Source organism: Mauremys reevesii, linkage group 8 (genome assembly GCF_016161935.1).
Source record: "Mauremys reevesii isolate NIE-2019 linkage group 8, ASM1616193v1, whole genome shotgun sequence".
Classification (NCBI taxonomy): domain Eukaryota; kingdom Metazoa; phylum Chordata; order Testudines; family Geoemydidae; genus Mauremys; species Mauremys reevesii.
In genome coordinates, this window is record NC_052630.1 from 71,257,732 (window position 1) to 71,279,012 (window position 21,281).

The 21,281-nt window shown below is 43.6% G+C and overlaps 2 protein-coding genes across 13 annotated transcripts in view; one reads left to right on the forward strand and one right to left on the reverse strand.

Annotated features, from left to right (window-relative positions):
- The window catches only part of LOC120369832 (uncharacterized oxidoreductase ZK1290.5-like), a 109,596-nt gene extending 88,566 nt beyond the window's left edge, over positions 1–21,030 (reverse strand). For all 11 annotated transcript variants that reach the window (XM_039483533.1, XM_039483531.1, XM_039483525.1 and 8 more), the window contains exon 1: positions 20,902–21,030. In XM_039483533.1, the coding sequence (XP_039339467.1) occupies positions 20,902–21,007 (106 nt within the window). In that variant the 5' untranslated portion in view covers positions 21,008–21,030. The remainder of the gene's footprint in view (positions 1–20,901) is intronic.
- Positions 21,031–21,073: 43 nt separating this feature from the next.
- Positions 21,074–21,281, forward strand: part of DPH5 (diphthamide biosynthesis 5) — a 31,375-nt gene continuing 31,167 nt past the window's right edge. The window contains exon 1 of one of the 2 annotated variants that reach the window (XM_039485840.1): positions 21,074–21,156. The gene's annotated coding sequence lies outside the window, so the exon portion shown is untranslated. The remainder of the gene's footprint in view (positions 21,157–21,281) is intronic. The other variant, XM_039485841.1, reaches the window with a different exon arrangement.

Here is a 21,281-nt window from a genome sequence, read left to right on the forward strand (position 1 = left end):
CCAAACTGTAAAAACAGTAGGACAATAGAACAGACGCCTCAGGAGGTTGTGGAAGCTTCTTCGCTGGAGGTTTTCAAAAGGAGGCTGGATGGTTTAGACACAACAAATCCTGCATCTTGGCAGGGGATTAGACTAGGTGACCCTTGGGTCCCTTCTAACCCTACGGTTCTATGATTCTTTAAAGTAATTTCTTTTTGGAGCATTTGGGGCTAACTTTTGTTTCAGATATATAACTAATTTCAGATATACAACTAATGGAGTTGCATGTATGTACTTCAAGGAAAAATGTGGCCCTTTGTTTTTCAAAAGAAAATTAATTGATGCAAAATAAGTTTAAAATAATAATCTGCAAGACTAGACAATCATTCTACCTCTTCTTCACCCAAAAAGCTCTTTGCTGTCAATGCATTTTTTATTTAGAGTCCTCTGATCAACCCAATATATGAATTAATTACATTTGATTAAGAGACAACACCAGACAAGTTTGCCTCAATTAAAGAAACCACATGCATGGTTTTTCATGCAATTTGATATTAGCAATTCAATCACTGAAGTGTGTTCAGTCGAGCCCTTGCTCTGGCACTCCAGGAACAGTGCCACACAAGAATCCAACTACACCAAAGTTCAGGTGGCCAGACGAACTGTTTTTATAATGTAGTTGGTAAAGGCTGAAGAGCAATTACGAGAGGGATAACATGCTAAAGAGCAAAAAAATAAGTAACCTCCACCCCGTTCCCCTCCAGAGTTTGCTGTCCAAATCTCAGCAGCTCTACCAAGCAGCTCCCTTACCCTTCTCTCTCCTCCTTCACTGGAAGTTGTAGATATTTTGCTAGAGATGCTTTGGGTCAATAGTAATGTAAAGGAGTACCAGGCACTACTTTTTTTCCTTGGAAAACTAGATCCTAAAGCAATGTGTGCTAGTATGAAAAATGATCCTGTTTCATATTAATTTATAACCTTGTAATTTCTAAAATAATAGGGTCTGATTCTCCACTCTTGCTTTACTCTTGTTTTACTATTACTAACTTTATGTACTTGAAGTCAATGAGTCTACGTACATGTGTAAGTCTTTACATGACTCTGAGCATGGGAAAGAAAAGCATATGGAGAGTCCATGAGCATGCTAATTTATCTGAAGTTATCTGATCTGGTATCTGATTAATTACTCAACCAGAGCATTCTTATTACATCAAACTGCATTAAAATTAAACAGTGATATGTCTGTTTTTGCATTACTTTTAACACGGTGTAAAAAAGTTTAAAAAGTGTAACTAAAGATACTATCACAGAGCCAGACAGCCTCATGTTAACTTTCTACACCTATTGCAGTACAAACCACAAACACTCTTATTGCTATATGATGGTTTATGTTTCAATAACAGGGTCACTTACTATGAAAGCTGTATTTAGCATCCCATCATAAGTAACTCATTGTGTCTTATCTGCTTTGGAACAGCACAGAGATTTCATAAGTACCAGCTGGACTCAGAAAGTTTCATTTTGTTATGAAATTGTCACTCTATATAATTTTCACAATATATTTTTATATTAATCTCATTTTAGGGCTCAATATATGTTCCAAATAAATCTAGATTTTGCTCAAGTGAGGAATACATTGACAACTTGCCAGAAATCCAAGAGCAGCAGCTAACATACATACAATGGAGAACTGCAGCTCCTCTCATCTTTAATACAGAAGTGCAATCCAGGGAAATTATAGGACTGTAGTAGAACTAGCAGGGAAATTTCAACAAAAAAATGGAAACAAATTTTTGATCGTTTTCATGTATTCCCCCTCCCCCAATTTCCAAACCAGCTTTAGTGTACAGTCTCTATATGCCACAAACTATGCATTATAAATGAGGGAAGACACTGGATTGTGTTATATGGACGATGCTTTGGCCAACTCTCAGAAGTTAATCAGTTAAAAGAAAAAAAGTGCACAGCCCACATAGATGTTAAGATATCAGAGGCATACTCAGGCACTGCAGAACTACAGTCTTTTGGTTTTTTTTTTCCTGAGCAGAGAGTTCCCTTTTGTGAGGACAGAGCACTAAGATACCAATGCATTGTTCAACCTGCAATAAAAGTGATGATATGCTCTCATTGCCAAACCCCATTAATGCGGGTTGCCTCCCTCCCTTTTTCCTCTCAGTATGACTAGTGGAGGTAAAAGGTAGTAAAGGAATATTGAAAGGAAAGCCAAAGGTTACAACAATAAGATCTTGAAGTTACTTTAAGTTAGGCCTGGACACATCTCAAATGGGCAATTACATCTTTTTTATTGTAATTACTATTATTGCTTACTCACTTGTGGCCATTGTGAAAGATATTAATCTTAAGGAGGGTTCTGAATGAAGAGAATGCAGTGGCTTGGTGGAACCCAATTGGGAGAGTATTCCACACGTAGAGAGCTGTGTGGATAAAGTCATATGGTGACTTGTGGGAGAAATGGACAATTAGGGTATCTATGGCTGGTGTCATTAACAGATTGGAAGGGGCAGTGCAGAAAGGAAGAAGCTTGAGAAGTCAGAAACTAGGTGGGAGGTGAGAATCAGAAGGAGGGGAGACAAGAAGAGGAAAAAGAGAGCAGAGTAGGCAAACAGGACAGAAAATGGCAGAAAATAAAAAAGGAGAGGTGTCGCAAACAGTAGCTTTTATCCATAGAGACAACAGGCACTGCTTCATCTATACCTGATCCATGCATTTACGCAAACAACATGGAAAATCTACATTGTTCCATTTAAGATAAAGATAAAATCCACTGGGGAGAGGATTTTTGGCCTTGAGACTGCATCTTTTTCAAGAATATTTCAGGGAAGGGCAGCTAGAGCTCCCCCACATGCTTTTTCTTCTCAGAAAATTCACTTGTTTTTCCTTCTCTTCCCACACACACATTTAATTTGAAAATCAGCACAGAATCAATGTTTATGTGCAACTCCTCAAGTGGACTTTGCTCTACACCTTATTAAGGGCCTGAGAACCTGCCAAACTCCTGCTGTACTCTTGTTTAAAATAAATATTATTTTCGGTTGGTGGGCATAGATATTCCAAACTTCCCAACATAAAAATCTGCCACTACAGCCTGGCTGCTGTTCAAAGTCTTGTCTACACTAGGGGTGAAATCCTACCCTACTGAAAACAGTGTGGGATTTCACTCAAGGACACCAAGCCTTTGCTCACAATGGTTTTCAGCAATGATTCTCCCTGAAGCGGTAATGAAAATGATTTAATAAAAGTGGTTTTCAATACCATTTGCAAGGATAGTTGTGGTCTTGTTGGAAGCCAACCTTTTTTTAATCTAAAACTCTTTAGAGAAAAATATTTCTCTTAGGGAACAATGAAGAAATATGTAAAATGTAACTAGAGAAACCAACATGAACTTTCTTTCACCTTGGGACAACTTAAGGAAGAGAAATTTTACATATCTATATTTTTTTCAGCTCTGTTTGCAGGATTTCATTTACTGTTGAGTGCACAGATGTATTCTAGAATGTTGTCCTCCTCTGGAGCCCAAGTTAAAATAAACTGGTAGACTTGCATATGAGGAGGAATAAAAGGAAGCAACAGAGCTTCTCTACAACTCCACTCAGCCACTGAAAGGCAAAAAAAAACAAAAAAAAAAAAAAGGCAATTCTAGCTGTGCTAATGCAGAAGGAGGAAGGACCCTTTTCCCACTTTTTGTGTATCCATGCTGGGGGAAGCCAGAATGCTGCTGTTTATGCTTCCTGAGAGCAATGGGGCAAAGGGATGGGTGGAGAGGGGGGCGGAGCCATTGTTGACAGAGGCACTCCAGACCCCAGGGCATGGCTGGGCAGGGTAGGATAAGGACTCTGAGGGCTGGTCTGCACTACCACTTAAGATGCAACTTACGTCACTCGGGGGTGTGAAAAAGACATCCACCTGAGCGACGCAAGTTACATCGACTTAAGCGCTGTCCCCACTGGCACTATGTCGGCGGGAGATGGTCTCCCGCCAACATAGTTTCTGCCTCTTGTGGAGGTGGAGTAATTATGCTGGAATATCCTGTTGGAATAGTGCATCTTCACCAGATGTGCTATAATGGCACAGCTGCATCGGTGCAGCTGCGCTAATGTTGCGCTGTAGTGTGGATTTGTCCTCAGATGTTCTTCTACAAGATTCAGCCCTTGCTCTGCATATCAGCTAGCATTTCTCTAATCAGGACTTTCGAAAAGGACATATAAAAGCCACTTCTGAGAGTACTCCCCATAGCAACCATAGAGGCCCTGCATGCCTCAGCATTCTTCAGAAAGAATGCCTCCACTCACTGTCACTGGACGCTACTCAGCAACCACCAACCCACTAACGCAGTTCTGTTTTTAAAAAAGTCACAGTGTGACCCAGAGCAAGCAAAGACCTTTGCTGCAGGGTGACATGGGCTCTGATATGCTATTTGAAGTATCCAGCTTTCATATACAAATGTTTCTTCCTACTGCTCATAACCTCTTTGTAGAGTTTATCTTTACAGAAGAACAGCTCTGAAATTGGACCTGGACATTTGAAAGGCAGGCTATGAATGTGTAATCCATGTAGAAATTTCATAAGATGAACTGCCGCACACATTTATTTAAATGCCTTTATGGACAGACTGCCAAATCTTGCAGCCTTTTCTTTCACTCAACACTTTCCCACCATCATGAGAACTATTTCTCATTAACAACCAAATTGTTTTCAGATGCTCTGCTATAAGATGTTTCCTTAGAAACCATTTGGTAAAAGACTGTGGCTTTCTTCCATAGAAATCTCAAGCAGTGAAAAGGCAGATTTTCTGGCATAAATCAAATCCAATTTCTAGGGTTCACTAAACCTTTTCTTCTTGAAATAATGTTTTGTGACTAGATCTTAGTAGTTAATAGTGCACGAAGAATTGCTGGTGTGAGCCAGTTTTAAATGATTTTCATTTTATCCCTTTTGTTAACTCAATTGAAATTACTTCCAGTGCTTATTATACCTTGATGGAACTTTAACTTCATAACTGATAAGGATGATATGTGCAGTACACTGGCAAAAAGTATAAATTAACAGTAAGTAAACTGGACACAAATAACATTAATGTTCTTTTTTTCCTCTGATACTAAAATAATAAATAAATCAATAATAAATCAACCTGTATTACTCTGATGAAGATCTTGTAATGCACTTATATAAGTTTTTACCAAGTAAATTAAAAAAGATTAACTGTTGAGCAACAATATTAGATTTTGGAATCCTTCTCCTAGTAAATGAGGCTTGTGGCTTTCTTTCTTTTTTTTTTTTTTTTTTGGAGTTTCACATAAAGGTATGAGGCAAATGTGATCTATCAAAAGGAGATGATTACCTTTGAGGACAAATGTTCCCAGCAGAAATAAACTTTGTATGAGACTAACCATTTTACAGTATAAGCTATGGACTTAATATTTGCATAAATGTTCAATGAATCATTTATAGTTATGCAGCTATGGGAAAGAAGGCAATATTTTTAAAAATATTAAACAGGTGCAGGAAAAAGTTAATTTACTATGAGGTCAATAATTACAAAACTAACATTTAAGATACCTTCATACAAAGAGAGTTAAAATCTACAATGCTAATATATCTAGATACCTTAGGAGCTGAAAACATAACTACAATAATGACAAAGAGTCCTGTGGCACTTTATAGACTAACAGAAGTATTGGAGCATGAGCTTTCATGGGTGAATACCCACTTAGTCAGACGCATGCTTTTTACAGACCCAGACTAACACGGCTACCCCTCTGATGCTTGACACCATGCATAGCTACAATAATGATCATCATAGTATACTTGAGAGCTATTGCTGGTGTAGACCCCAGTTCAGCAAGGTACTAAAGCTTGTGCCTAACTTTAACCACAACAATAGTGCCCCTGAAGCCAATGAGACTACTCGTGCTTAAAGTTAGGATGTGCTTAAATACTTTGCTGAAACAAGGCAGAGACCCCAATCCTGCAAACTGATGCAGTGATGCAGGCTCTTAGACTCACATAGAATCCTGCTGAGGTCCACTGGAGTTAGTGTGTTTCGGGCAAAGGTCTGCATCAGCACATCGGTTTGCAGCACTGGGGCTTAAAACTGAGCATTAAAGTTTGACAATAAGTTACCCTTCTGATTAAATGTATTTTGTTTTTAGTTTCAAATAGGAAAATGAAAAGATACATTCTCAATGTCTCCAAGACAAACTACATTTTTCATACTTCCTATTACATACAGCCTTAGAATATAATTATGTACTAGAATGCAAAGGACTTCCTTTCATGCACCGAGTGCAGGGAACTGAGCATACTGTATATGAAAGTGTAAATGTGAACAGCAAAAAAAAAAAAAGTTTCTTTATAACGTATAAAGACTACCTTAAAGATGATTTCCAAATAACCCTTTTATCCTGTTGTTTTCCCTCTTGCTTGTGTTCTGCATAATCAGGTCTTCATATCACTCTCTTTGCTGGAGGTCCTTGGCAAGAATACTACAGGACCTAAAGAAAGTCTATGAATCAGCACCCCTTCTATCTCAGTTGTGGGGATGGGGGAGGGAGATAGATGAGGGACTGCTGCAGCTTAGGTTACAGCCTCATGTGACATCACTATTCACCTCTTCCAAAGAACTTGCCAAGGACCTCTGGCAAAGAAGGAAGTGGGGCTTTATGCTTCAAACATGATATTCAAAAGGTGAAAAAAAGGGGTGGAGCAGTGTGACATTCTGTACCTCAGTGGAACACCCTGCACCCCCATGTTCATCCTTATATGATTGTGTGATATCCAATGCAAAGTTTGTCATGTTGGATGTCTTTGGAAGGCTCATGATGCACTGATCATTGTTGTTATAGTAATGTTATAGGCTGTAATTTCCTGTATATAATTATGAGGTTGAAAATGTGTCCTCATGGCTTAAAAAAATGCCCAGGCAAAGCTCTCCAAGGAACAGAGGGGGGCAGTTCACACCTCATCAGGGCATGTATGGGACAAACCCAGCCCAGCCTCACAGGAACAAAGGACACTGACCTAGGCAGCAACAAAGGATCTGTTGGACTCTTGAGTGAGTCACCCCCCTTCCCTTGGTCAGTTTGGGACTACGATGAAGTAATGCTCACCTTACCCTAAAGGGAGGGGGCAAAGCCAAGCGGGAAGAAAGAACATGATAAAAGGGAAAGACGTTTGCCATGCTGGCTCTCTCTTCCACCTCCATCTACAGACACCACCACCAAGCGACTGAAGCGCTGATCAAAGGGCAGAGCCTAGCTGAAGGGCAACCAGCCAGCCTATAGTGAGAAGCATCTAAGTTTGTAAGGGCACTGAAAGTGTTAAGATTAGCTTAGAATGCATTTTGCTTTTATTTCATTTGACCAAATCCGACTTCTTGTGCTTTGACTTATAATCACCTAAAATCTATCTTTTGTAGTTAATAAATTCGTTTATTCTACCTGAAGCAGTGCATTTGGTTTGAAGCATGTCAGAGACTCCCCTTGGGATAACAAGCCTGGTATACATATCAATTTCTTTGTTAAATTGATGAACTCATATAAGTTTGCAGCATCCAGTGGGCATAACTGGACACTGCAAGATGCAGGTTCCTAGGGCTGTGTCCTTCAGTTGCACAATCCAAGCAGCGGCTGGCCAAAACCATTTACTCACATAACTAGGAGCAGCTTACATGCTAGAGGCTGTGCATGAACTGCCCCGGAGTGGGGGTTCTCACAGCAGAGCAGGGTAAGGCTGACTCCCAGAGTTGAGGATTGGAGTAACCTAGCAAATCACCGGTCCAGATAACACAAGGGGTAGCTCACAGGCAGAAAAACACTTTTTTAAACAAAAAGTTTTAAAACATCTTTGTACATCATAAAAGCACAGTGAACAGCTAAAATTAAATATACTTGGTTTGTTTTACCATTCATTCCAAAGTTATTATATTTAACTCTTACCACTCCATTGCCCATCTGGAGATTGCTTTATATTATTTATTTTAGGTAATAAAGTTGTCAAACAAAGAAAATACAAACTGGATTTTTATATTATACAAAACCACTTTCAGTTAAAATTAACACTATTAGGTTAAAAATCACATACAGTATTTAAAATGTCTTCATCTATATTAATAACATTTTTTATTATTAAAAGTGATTGTTTTAAAAACTGAATTTACTTTTCATTATTAATGTTAACTGTTTACTTTTTGGACTTAACTAATCTTGAGCAATGGAAACTGACTATTTACTGGTGTTATGTTTCATTCACGTGAGAATCACTTGCCCACTGGGTGAGGGTGCAGAATTCTTACTGTCCTCTTACTGTATGGACGAGTACCAGTGACACAATTTGTGTCCGTGTCACATGAACAAGAACAAGAAGTGCCAGAGAACCCAGCATGAGAGTAAGCTGGTTAACAAATTACAGATAATTTGTGGACCCGATCATGAATTTGGACAAATGGAGAGACTGTTCTTGTAGCTAGGAAGCCATCCACATGAGCCAGTCTTTGTAAAACAAACAATGTCATGTGGGAATAGCACAAGAGGAATCTGTTCTGAAAGGAAGTAGATTTTTATAGGGTTTTCCCCTTCCAAAAATGAGAGCGGTACTTTTATATCAGGGGTAGGCAACCTATGGCACGGATGCCGAAGGCAGCAGGCAAGCTGGTTTTTAGTGGGACTCACACTGCCCAGGTCCTGCCCACCGGCCCGGGGGGGCTCTGGATTTTCATTGAATTTTAAATAAAGCCTCTTAAACATTTTAAAAACCTTATTTACTTTACATACAACAATAGTTTAGTTATATATTATAGACTTATAGAACGAGACCTTCTGAAAGTATTAAAATGTATTACTGGCACGCGAAACCTTAAATTAGAGTGAATAAATGAAGACTCGGCACACCACTTTTGAAAGGTTGCCAACCCCTGTTTTATACTATTTCCCTTTCCTCTTACTCCCCACTAGGTGGCAGCACTCACACCACATACTCTAATCCAAATGGAAATGCAATTGAGGGTTGAATTTGGCTTTTGAGAGTTCCAGGAGGGCCTCATGGGTTTTTCATTAACCTCTTTCTTCAGAACATGGGTATGGGAATATGGCTGCAATCAATCAAGAGTCTTTAGAATTCACCTGGGGAGAGGGTCACACTTGCACAGAAATTCTTGGCATTAGAATGAACTTGGTACAAATATTTAGGCCTCCATTTCATATGTACTGTAAATTCCCCCAACTTCTCCCCCAAAATACAAGACCCTTCAGGCCTGTTTTATACATAAATGGTAGCAAAAAAGGTGCACATTTTTTCCCATTTGCAGGTACCCTTTAAAATGAGTTAGATTGGTGTTTAGCAAGTTTTTAAGTAAGGTAAATAAGCACCAAGTTGGAACTGGGTGAAATCAGGGGGAAGTAATGGAGGGACCAGACCAACAGTTTAGTCAGGATATAATAGCATGCTCATTCTGTTGCCTGAGTGCAAATATACTGCTGCCTGGAGAGTGGCCATGTTTTGAATGTATGTAGCAAGTGAAGTATCTGGAGGGCCTCAAAGATCAATTACAGCTTCTCTAGGTCAGAGCTACTGGACTAATGGATGAATAAGAGAGAGAGAGGGTGATTTGTAGACATGGCATTTAGTTCATCACAAAGAGGCTATTAAGGAAACATGGTAACCAAGAGTGAGAAGTAAAATTTTGTCAAGATTACAACAAAAAACTAGTTGAGATAGAAAACAAAGAGAAGGAATAAACAGCCAATTCTCAGTATGGAATAAGATTAATAGTGACGCATGCCATAGAGCTTGGTACCAGGACCAATGTTCCATAAATTTCTTGATCTGAAAGAGGTCAAAAAGCAACATGGCAAAATTGTGAATGACACAAAATTAGAGCCCAATCCTGCTGCCACTTCCATTGATTTCAGTGGGAGCAGGAGGAGGCCCTTTCTAATGTTGGTCAGATCAGAAAGGACTGAGCACCTCTAAAAGTAACCTAACAAAACTAGAAAAATGGGTAACAAAACTGCAGGACATAGTGTGGACACATGCAAGATAATGCACATTGGAAGGTACAATTTAAAATATTTGTATGCACCAACAGGTTCTGAATTATCTGTAACCTCTCGTGAACAAGACTGAGATGTTATAGTGAAAGAGCAGTGATTGCTCCAGAAATATTAAGCATTTTAATGAAGGGAACAGAGAATAGTACAGGAAATATTATATTGCCATAATCAAATTGCCATAATGCAAATTAATAGTACTGTATGTCCTAACCTTGAATGCTGAAATCAGTGCAAGTTAATCCAAGTCAGTGGATAAGACTAAATCAGTTACAGGGATCACTTCTGTAGAATAAGGTGCTTGTTTTTTATAATCACTTGCCTGGTTATGGCTACAATTTAAGTTGCCAATTTAAATACTGAAGTCAGGACATAAACAAGTAAAGGTTTTCATAGCTGCTCACCTTGCAGTCAGTATATACTAAGGTTCACAGGCATTTTAAAATGTCCAGTCACCCCACGCCCTGTGGCCTCCTGACCAAGAGCAGTTTTGGTAAAAGAAAGCATAGCAGCAGAAAGGCAATGATCAGTTGCAGAAAGTGATCTCTCAACCCCTGTTCTGTCTTTCTATTTGTTTTCTCTCTCCTACTCCAGAAACACCATTAGACCTTGACAAATTTACCAGGTTCCTAACTAGCTAGAGGCAAACACACAAAAACGGCCTGGGGTGGAAACAAACAAACTCCAGGAACAGTGTGATAAAAAAACATAGCTTTTCTGCCACTTCTAGTTGCTGTGAATGGGAAAGGTACTGGATTTCTGCGGGTGTTCTTGGACCCGCTTATGGGCTCTGTCTTTTATGTCAGCCTCTGGCTAAAAAGTGTCTTAAAAAATGTGAAGCTCCATCCCTCAGCTGCTCTTCTATCCCTTCAGTCTTCTGGTTGTTGTGAGTAGTGAAGTATTGGTCTTTGATACCCAAAGTCCTCCTCACCTTCCAGTTTTGAGGTCCTCCTCCCTCATGAATAACTCAAGTGCCTGTCTGTGCTGCTTGCCAATCAACATGATTTTGGAGAGTTACACACTGACCCATAGGCTATGTTCATTTCTCTACGCAGTTTAAGAAAGCTTAAGTAGAAGCAGACACATTGGAGCTGTCTGTTCTCAGATTTATGAAGACAGCACTGCACTGGTTAAAATTCAATTCCACAAGGGTTAGAATTTATTTGTAATGAAATCTTAATCTCTGCAGAAATTGGCTTATCCACCCCTCCCCCACCAGCTCACCAGGGAAAGTTCCCCACTCTCTACTACTGAGTCAATTATTCAAGCTCTGAGCAGCAGCACAGTTAAGGCAGTACCAACAACCCTTTACTATTATAGTACTATTATTATTTATTTATTTGTATTGTGGCAGCATCTAGAGGCCCCTGGCATGCACCACTATGCTAGCCATTGTATTTTCAAGAAATAACAGCTTGACCACAAATATAAACATAATATATGCTTTTTTGCTTGAAGTGTTTTGAGGCGTACTTAAGCACTTTTTAATATTGCCTTATTTTGCTATATATTATAGGGTCTTCAAAATAGCTGGCGAGGTTATAAGCCATTTTCTATACAGTGCTCTATCTAGGTAGCAACAGAAAAGAAGAGGTCAGAGACCCAAATTCTGTTGTCAGTTATAACGTTGAGAGACAAGGTGGGTGAGGTAATATCTTTTATTGGACCAGCTTCTGTTGGTGAGAGAGACAAACTTTCAAGCTAACGCTTGTCTCTCTCACCAACAAAAGTTGGTCCAATAAAAGATATTACCTCTCCCACCTGGTCTCTCTAATAATCGTTGGACCAACACAGGTGCAACATCAGTTATAACACTGAAAAATTAAGAGTCACCCCTTTGAAGTCATATCTGACAGAAGTTATTGGTCCAGAGTGTTTCAAATTTAACTGAATTTTCTTGCTTCTCTGTTTTGTTAGTCCCTGTCTTGTGCTTTCACTTAGGAAGCTCAATAAACAATTGTTTAGTTCTTACTGAATGACTGAAGAAGCCAAACTATTTTGAAAAAGAATACAAGGGCGTATTAGAGATAGATTGATTCTTCCCCCAATCATCAGCAATTCCAAATACAGTGATAAGAAATTTGTAGCTTTACAATCTCCAGTGGGGGCTGGTGGGTGGAGGAAATAATTTCTGAGGCAGTCAGAAATCTACATATTCTAATTACATTGGAGTGATTGACAGCAAAAGAGGACTATCTGAATTAGTGCATTGTCAATGTAATCTCTAACTCAGTAATTAGGAACTTATTCTTCAATTCAACTTTCACAGATCAAAGACAATGCTATGAATTAAATAAAAAAACCTAAATCATAGGGAATAAAACTAGCCATTTGAATTACATAGGTTACTTCATACACTCTCTGTGCCAAGATGGACAGCTGCTTCAAGCCCTTATTAAACTAAGGTTAAACAATAATAAAACAAAGTGATTTTAATAAGCAAAATACTTCAAAAAGATTGAAATACATATTTCAATGCTACTGAGTGGCTACAATTTTATAGCTGTGTCAAAATGTTTTTTGGCACTGTGTAGTAAATACTAAAAGTTTAAAAGAAAGATTCTGAGTGAAATCCTGACCCCATTAAAGTTAATGGCAAAACTCCCCTCGACTTCATTGGAGACAGGATTTCACATGCTGTCTCTGACAGCTCGCTTCTGAAGCCATTGGGCCTGATTCTGCCTTCATTTATATTGGTGTAAACCTAGGATAACTTCACTGAAGTCAGAAGTGTGTAGAACCAATGTAAAACTGGTGAAGATGAATCAGCCTCACAGACTTGAAAAGAAACTGTGCTGGAATATTAATACCTTCTATTCTATATTAGAGAAGTGGAAACTCCTTTTATTTTACAGCTTAATTACTCGATGGTTTCTGTTTGGCTTGATTCCAGTGCCCCAGACAAAGAACACAAGTGTTTTTGGTTTTGTGGGTTTTTTTTAAATCACAGAGAAGCTGTAATATTTAACTAAAGTAGAATAAATAATGCTTCATGTGGAAAGATTTGGAAAAGGTACTTGAGTTTTACAACATGCTGTCAAACGAAAGAAGCTTTTGGAAAGGTCACAAAGGAGAAGAGGAAAAAAAGAAAAGCTCTTCAAATGATGCATGAAAGAGAATCTGACCTTAATCAGATGGTCAAATTAACTACTTTGCTTTACAACATACAAGAGCTCAGATTTAATTTGCCATAAAACGAGCACAAAAAAATAATAGTCATGAACAAAAATGTTTGAAAAATCAGGTCTGAGATTCCAGGCCTCCATGCTGGGGGGAGGAGAGAGAAATCCTTCTGACTGAAGGGTAGCAGCAGAGCCACTAGACAGCATTTACTATAGCTTCAGGGCTGCAGTAACCCTCTGGCTGGTTTGCTCTCCCTTTGTGGGATCTATTGGCCATGCCTCTGTCCCAGGCTGTCCTTGCCCCATACTCTCATCTGGGAAAGTTCATTCTTTGTGTATGTCAGGAAGACTGAAGTCCTTTATTTATCAACTTTAACATGTTCAGCATGGGCAGCTGCAGCACAGGATTACTCACGCTCTCCTACCTACATGCTGCTACGCTGACTTAATAGAGGGACAATATTTACAAATAAGAGGGTAGTTCAGGCTGCATATCAGTTTAATGCTTGGATTCTGCAGAACCATCAGCCAAGGTGCAAATTCTGATGGCTGTGAGGGGGAGATATATAATTGGGGCAGTGGAGGTGCCAAAAAGAATGTTCAAATCCAAGAGAAACTTATTTTTTCAGGATGTGTCAATTGCGGTTCAATGAACAAGAAAATCCTTTTCTCTAATTCTCAAAGAACAGAGGGAAGGAATATCTGCATTGCTCTGCTTCACTGATAAGAAAGAGGGAAATCCTTTCTTTCAAACTTTATGGAAACTCTGATGCCTGAACAGGCATAGCAGGGATATATTCCGGTTAGTTTGTAGTCTCAGCTATGCTGATTTTTATGAAGCAGTTTCTCTGACCCATCGCTAGCTTTGATCAAAACAGCTATTGTGTGGTGTCCAGATAGGTTTCTACCCTTTTACATCTTTAAGTAAACAAAGCTCCCTTGAGTGGTTTATTAACCCTAGTGTCGGATTGTTTGCTATGCTATCAATATTTTAGATTTTAATTTTGTTATTGACAAAAATATGTTTTCATTATCATTCTCCTATTTTCAGGCCCAGAATGTGATTTTTTAAGAAACACGTTTTCATTAATTACAATTATTATTAAAAAAAACAAATTTACTCGCTTATCATAATATGACTATTAATAAACTACAAGTATTTGCCCCACTGGGTGAATTAACAGTGCAGCCTCGATCCTGCAAAGTATAATATGTAAATCCAAAAGTCTCAGAATAAGGCATTAACTTACTATAGCACAAAGACGGGTTTGATAGAGTAAAAAGCAAGGCTGTAAATACAGCAAATGACATCTAGTAGCCTTCAACAAAAATATCTGTACAGAGAGTCAAGTCCAAAAATCCCACTGACTTCAGTTTGAGTTTTGCCTGTGATCACAATTTTGCATCTGGATCCCCATGCATGAACCCTCATGCCTGGCAGCAGTATCTGTGTTAGGACTGTAGTATCAGGCTCAGAACTCCCTTTGTAATCACTGGTTGCACTGTTGCCTTCTATTGTGATTTTCTGTACTCTTCTTAAAGCCTTAGCTCGTGGAGTTATTTGATTACATGAGAATCTCAGCTTTCAAAAATTTCTTGCCCTCATGGTTGCAGAGAAAAGCTAGAGAATGTGAATGCTGAAGACTCAAACACAGAAAGGAAATATTAACAACCCTCCATTATTTTTTTAAATCTTATGATTTCTAAGCCTCCCTCATGACTCTTGGGGGCCTGACTCATGATTTTTGAACACTTGTGGTTGGCAATAACATGCTTGTATTACAGAATATATTCATCAGACTTTTATTATGCAACACCATCCCCATCAATGACGCAATGTTTACCACCAAGCTCCTGGTCGTAGTATTCGTAAATTGGATTTGAACTATGTACTTTAAGCAGATAAACAAAAGTGATTAACATTTTTTAATGTGGTGATCCACTTCATTGTTTTCATGAACTGACTAAATGACCACTGAAAGATTTAGCCTAACTTTAACCCAGCAAAGAATATTTGTTTCCATTTTCATGAACCCTCTTTACAATCCTGCAAATTTAGCATGTGCCTAATTTTACTCACATGCATAACCCCTAGATAAACAAAGGATTTGCAAGATTTTATTCTTGATCCTTAGGCACCTGCATTATGCCTCCTTGCCACACTTCCACGCTTTACATGTTAGGAATATTGAAGCATTACTCTCCCCCACCCCACTCTGAAAACTGGTGCCTATTTCCCCTTAAGCAACAAAGAGTTCTGTGGCACCTTTAAGACTAACAGATGTATGTCTGTATTTGTGCAAGTTTCTTCATGAGGTTGATAGATTTCCATTCCATACGGCTAAATGCAGTGCCTTGCATGGTGTCAAGTATCAGAGGGGTAGTGTTAGTCAGGACTCTTTGTTGCTTTTTACAGATCCAGACTAACACGGCTACCCCTCTGATACTATTTCCCCTTAAATTTCCCAGAAGAGTCAATCCTTCGTAGATTTGTTGCTCAAACCAAAGGACCAAACTCCACTGAGTAGCATACAAAACTCCCATTCAAGAGAAGGGGCAAAATTTAGGCCCAAAAGTGGTAATAGCGAGATGATGACTTAAACTAGGGTGGACTGATTATCTACATAACCTTTTCCCATTAACTAATTTTTGAACATCCAACTTTCTTATAGAAGGGATCCCTTAAATAGTATGTCCACATAGTTTTTTGGTGTTTTTAAATCTTAAAAATTTTGTAAGTGACTTTCTGATTCCCCAGCTGAAGATCAGAAAGGTCCTTTGGGATGATCTAAGAGCAACACTGAACATTAAGGCTGGTTGATATTTCTTCCATTAGAAATTTATTCAGTCTTTTAAAAAATTTTGCATTTTTGGAAATTTTGTTTCAAAATAGCAGGACAATTCGTTACTTTCCCACCCTAATTTTTCTCCACTGGAAAAAAAAAGGGGGGGGGAGTAAAAAAAAAATAGTGTGTGTGGGGGGGGGGGAATAAAATAAGTAAAACTGGGAAAAAAATCAAGATGTGCTCTGTATATACACCTGCCTGAGATATCTTGAGTTTCACCTTTGGCTACTGCTCTTACTACTAAATAAAGACCATTTTACAGAATTTGGGACAGAATGTGCATACAGGGAAGGAAGAGTGAAGATCTCCCCAGAGCAGTACATGAGAGTGATGTCATCCTGCTAGGGTTTGAGGCAGGAAGTGCAACTGACCATCAACAAACACTGGAATTCACTGTATACAAAGTTCGGTCAAATGTGCCAAGGTTCCCAAGTGAAAAAGAGAACAGAAATATTTTATGATTTCTTTCTATTACAGTAACATTAGGTGTTATTGGTAGCAACAGCATACTTGTATCAAAACAATGATAAATTTATTGTATATCAATGTTCAACCCTCTATCCATTTGTGATATCTTACAGTATTGCCAACCTTAAGCATTGAAAAATCAGGAGTCACCCACCTCCTCCAAATTCATGATATTTTTAAAATGTAGATGAGTTATTTGCCTTCTGCTGTCTGAACCTTTAAGATACACAAAGGCCACGTTTTCAAATATTTGCCTGCAGCCATGAGGGCTAGAAACTTACTATATTTTATATAAAAAATGAAAGCTGAGATTCTTGGGGAGACTTTTAAATCCAGCATCTGGAGCGTTAAGAAAAACACCTAATATTGAAAGACCTAAGGTAAAATCACAAGATCTGGCAACATTGCTTTAGACAAATTTGCTGAAACTGGAAAAAAAAATGTCAAGAAAGAGAAGTCAGTTGCAATTTTTTTTCCTGACCTCTGAGGAGAAGACGCATCTGCTCCACATTTTCCCTCATTCTGCAAAGGTGGATGGGTTCTAGTTTTATTTAATGTGTTTATTGTCCTATACAGAATCTATAAGTACATAGATGCTGTACAATAGTAATTCAAAGCTTACAGATGCTAAAAAGCCATATTGCTCTGGGGCCAGATGATTTCACTGTGTGAGTTTCACTGTGACATTTAGGGCCAATTTTTTATACAAGAAGGGCTGAAGTCTAAAACTGCAAATACACCAGCAAATACATGTGCCTTTACAATGACTGAATGTGCAAGTCAGGTAATCACACATGCAATAGGTACACAACCAACTAGCCATTTATGCACACAATTACCTGATTTGCATGTGCAAGTAAGGGTGCACACTTGCGAGTGAACATAGATGCTTTTTTAAAAACTCACCCCAAAAATCTCCCTTCTTCCAACTTGCACAAACTCAGACCTGCTCCAAATCTCCCCCAGTGAGGAACATGGAGGTTATCTATAGGCAGAGTTTACAGAGGAAGAAAGGGCTGGTAGGAAAGCAGGGGCATATTCATGCAGTGGCAGTCTCCCTCTATGAGAAGAGAAGGGTGCATATTTAAATAAGGCCTGTGATACTCTACCTTGGGATTTTTGGAAGCCTTGCACAGAAAACAGCCCAGCTGCAACAGTGGGCTGGTGTGTGGGGTGACATAGGGTGGGGCAGGGCAGCGACACAGGCACTGGACAGTGGGCTGGGAACTATGTTGTTACAAGGAGACTGCTGGTGCAGGGTAGTGACACAGGCACAGGGCGGCAGGCTGGGGGCTGTGTGGGGGACGGGTAGGACAATGACATAGGCACTGAGGTGGGGGTGTGGTGTGGCATGGGGAGGGGCAAGGCAGTGACACAGGCCCGGGGCAGCAGGCTGGGGCTGTGTGGGGCACGGGTAGGACAATGACATAGGCACTGAGGTGGGGGTGCGGTGTGGCATGGGGGGGTAGGGCAGGGCAGTGACACAGGCACGGGGCGGCAGGCTGGGGGCTGTGTGGAGGACAGGTAGGACAATGACATAGGCACCGAGGTGGGGGTGTGGTGTGGCACGGGGAGGGGCAAGGCAGTGACACAGGCCCGGGGCAGCAGGCTAGGGGCTTTGTGGGGTACGGGTAGGACAACGACATAGGCACTGAGGTGGGGGTGTGGTGTGGCACGGAGATGGGGTAGGGCAGTGACACAGGCACAGGGCAGCAGGCTGGGGGCTGTGCGGGGTACGGGTAGGACAATGACATAGGCACTAAGGTGGGGGTGTGGTGTGGCATGGGGGGGTAGGGCAGGGCAGTGACACAGGCACAGGGCAGCAGGCTGGGGGCTGTGTGGGGTACGGGTAGGACAAGGACATAGGCACTGAGGTGGGGGTGTGGTGTGGCATGGAGATGGGGTAGGGCAGTGACACAGGCACAGGGCAGCAGGCTGGGGGCTGTGTGGGGTACGGGTAGGACAAGGACATAGGCACTGAGGTGGGGGTGTGGTGTGGCACGGGGAGGGGCAGGGCAGTGACACAGGCACTAGGCAGCAGGCTGGGGGCTGTGTGGGGTACCGGTAGGACAATGACATAGGCACTGAGGTGGGGGTATGGTGTGGCATGGGGAGGGGTAGGGCAGTGACACAGGCACTGGGCAGCAGGCTGGGGGGCTGTGTGGGGGACGGGTAGGACAATGACATAGGCACTGAGGTGGGGGTGTGGTGTGGCATGGGGAGGTGTAGTGCAGTGACACAGGCACAGGGCAGCAGGCTGGGGGCTGTGTGGGGGACGGGTAGGACAATGACATAGGCACTGAGGTGGGGGTATGGTGTGGCATGGGGAGGAGTAGGGCAGGGCAGTGACACAGGCACAGGGCAGCAGGCTGGGGGCTGTGTGGGGGACGGGTAGGACAATGACATAGGCACTGAGGTGGGGGTGTGGTGTGGCACGGGGAGGGGTAGGACAGTGACACAGGCACAGGGCGGCAGGCTGGGGGGCTGTGTGGGGGACGGGTAGGACAATGACATAGGCACTGAGATGGGGGTGTGGTGTGGCATGGGGAGGGGTAGGACAGTGACACAGGCCCGGGACAGCAGGCTGGGGTTGTGTGGGGGACGGGTAGGACAATGACATAGGCACTGAGATGGGGGTGTGGTGTGGCATGGGGAGGGGTAGGACAGTGACACAGGCACTGGGCAGCAGGCTGGGGGCTGTGTGGGGCACGGGTAGGACAATGACTTAGGCACTGAGGTGGGGGTGTGGTGTGGCATGGGGAGGGGTAGGACAGTAACACAGGCACTGGGCAGCAGGCTGGGGCTGTGTGGGGGACGGGTAGAACAAAGACATAGGCACTGAGGTGGGGGTGTGGTGTGGCACGGGGAGGGGCAGGGCAGTGACACAGGCCCGGGACAGCAGGCTGGGGCTGTGTGGGGGACGGGTAGGACAAGGACATAGGCACTGAGGTGGGGGTGTGGTGTGGCATGGGGAGGGGTAGGACAGTGACACAGGCACTGGGCAGCAGTCTGGGAGTGTGGGTAGGACAATGACATAGGCACTGAGGTGGGGGTGGTGTGGCAGGGGGTGGGGCAGGGCAGTGACACAGGCCCGGGACAGCAGGCTGGGGCTGTGTGGGGGACGGGTAGGACAAGGACATAGGCACTGAGGTGGGGGTGTGGTGTGGCACGGGGAGGGGCAGGGCAGTGACACAGGCCCGGGACAGCAGGCTGGGGCTGTGTGGGGGCCGGGTAGGCCAAGGCCATAGGCACTGAGGTGGGGTGTGGTGTGGCATGGGTAGGGTAGGACAGTGACACAGGCACTGGGCAGCAGGCTGGGGCTGTGTGGGGGACGGGTAGGACAAAGACATAGGCACTGAGGTGGGGGTGCGGTGTGGCACGGGGAGGGGTAGGACAGTGACACAGGCACAGGGCAGCAGGCTGGGGGGCTGTGTGGGGGACGGGTAGGACAAAGACATAGGCACTGAGGTGGGGGTATGGTGTGGCAGGGGGAGGAGTAGGACAGTGACACAGGCACAGGGCCGCAGGCTGGGGGGCTGGGTGGGGGACGGGTAGGACAATGACATAGGCACTGAGGTGGGGGTGTGGTGTGGCACGGGGAGGGGTAGGACAGTGACACAGGCACAGGGCAGCAGGCTGGGGGCTGTGTGGGGGACGGGTAGGACAAGGACATAGGCACTGAGGTGGGGGTGTGGTGTGGCACGGGGAGGGGCAGGGCAGTGACACAGGCACAGGGCAGCAGGCTGGGGGCTGTGTGGGGGACGGGTAGGACAAGGACATAGGCACTGAGGTGGGGGTGTGGTGTGGCACGGGTGGGTAGGGCAGGGCAGTGACACAGGCCCGGGACAGCAGGCTGGGGCTGTGTGGGGGACGGGTAGGACAAAGACATAGGCACTGAGGTGGGGGTGTGGTGTGGCACGGGGAGGGGCAGGGCAGTGACACAGGCCCAGGACAGCAGGCTGGGGCTGTGTGGGGGACGGGTAGGACAATGACATAGGCACTGAGGTGGGGGTGTGGTGTGGCACGGGGAGGGGCAGGGCAGTGACACAGGCCCAGGGCAGAGGCTGGGGCTGTGTGGGGGACGGGTAGGACAATGACTTAGGCACTGAGGTGGGGGTGCGGTGTGGCACGGGGAGGGGTAGGACAGTGACACAGGCACAGGGCAGCAGGCTGGGGGCTGTGTGGGGTACCGGTAGGACAATGACATAGGCACTGAGATGGGGGTGCGGTGTGGCACGGGGAGGGGCAGGGCAGTGACACAGGCCCGGGGCAGAGGCTGGGGACACGATGCGCTGTGGGTAGAGCAAGGACCTAGTTAGGCACCGGGCTGGAGTGTGACCGGGACACCGGCGCTGGGCAGGGCCGCGGGGCTCAGCTCCCTGCCCAGCGCCGCCGGCTGCGGGAGGGAGGCAGGGCACTTACCCAGCCCCAGCACGGGGATGTGTAAGCCATTGGCGAGGGGCAGCGTGGGGAAGCCCAGCGGCGCCCGGCCCGGCGCCCAGGTGGCCATGCTGAGCCGCGCCCCCATCGACCGCCTCCTCCGCCGCGCTAGGCAACTGTCTCCAAACCCTCCCCCCCCTCCCCTGCTGTCGTAAAGCGCCGCAAAGCGAGGCGGGCTTTACGGCTGGGAGCCGGGGGGCGCGGCGTGCTGCGAGGGGCTGCAGCTGCTGCGAGCAGGTTCTTGGCCCATGAGTCAGGCGGGACCCCCCCGCCCCGGTGTCCCCTGCACGGAGCCAGGCCCAGCGCGCTCCGGGGTGGCCTAGGCTGCTCCGCGCGCGGCTGGTGCAGCCTGGCGGCGGCCC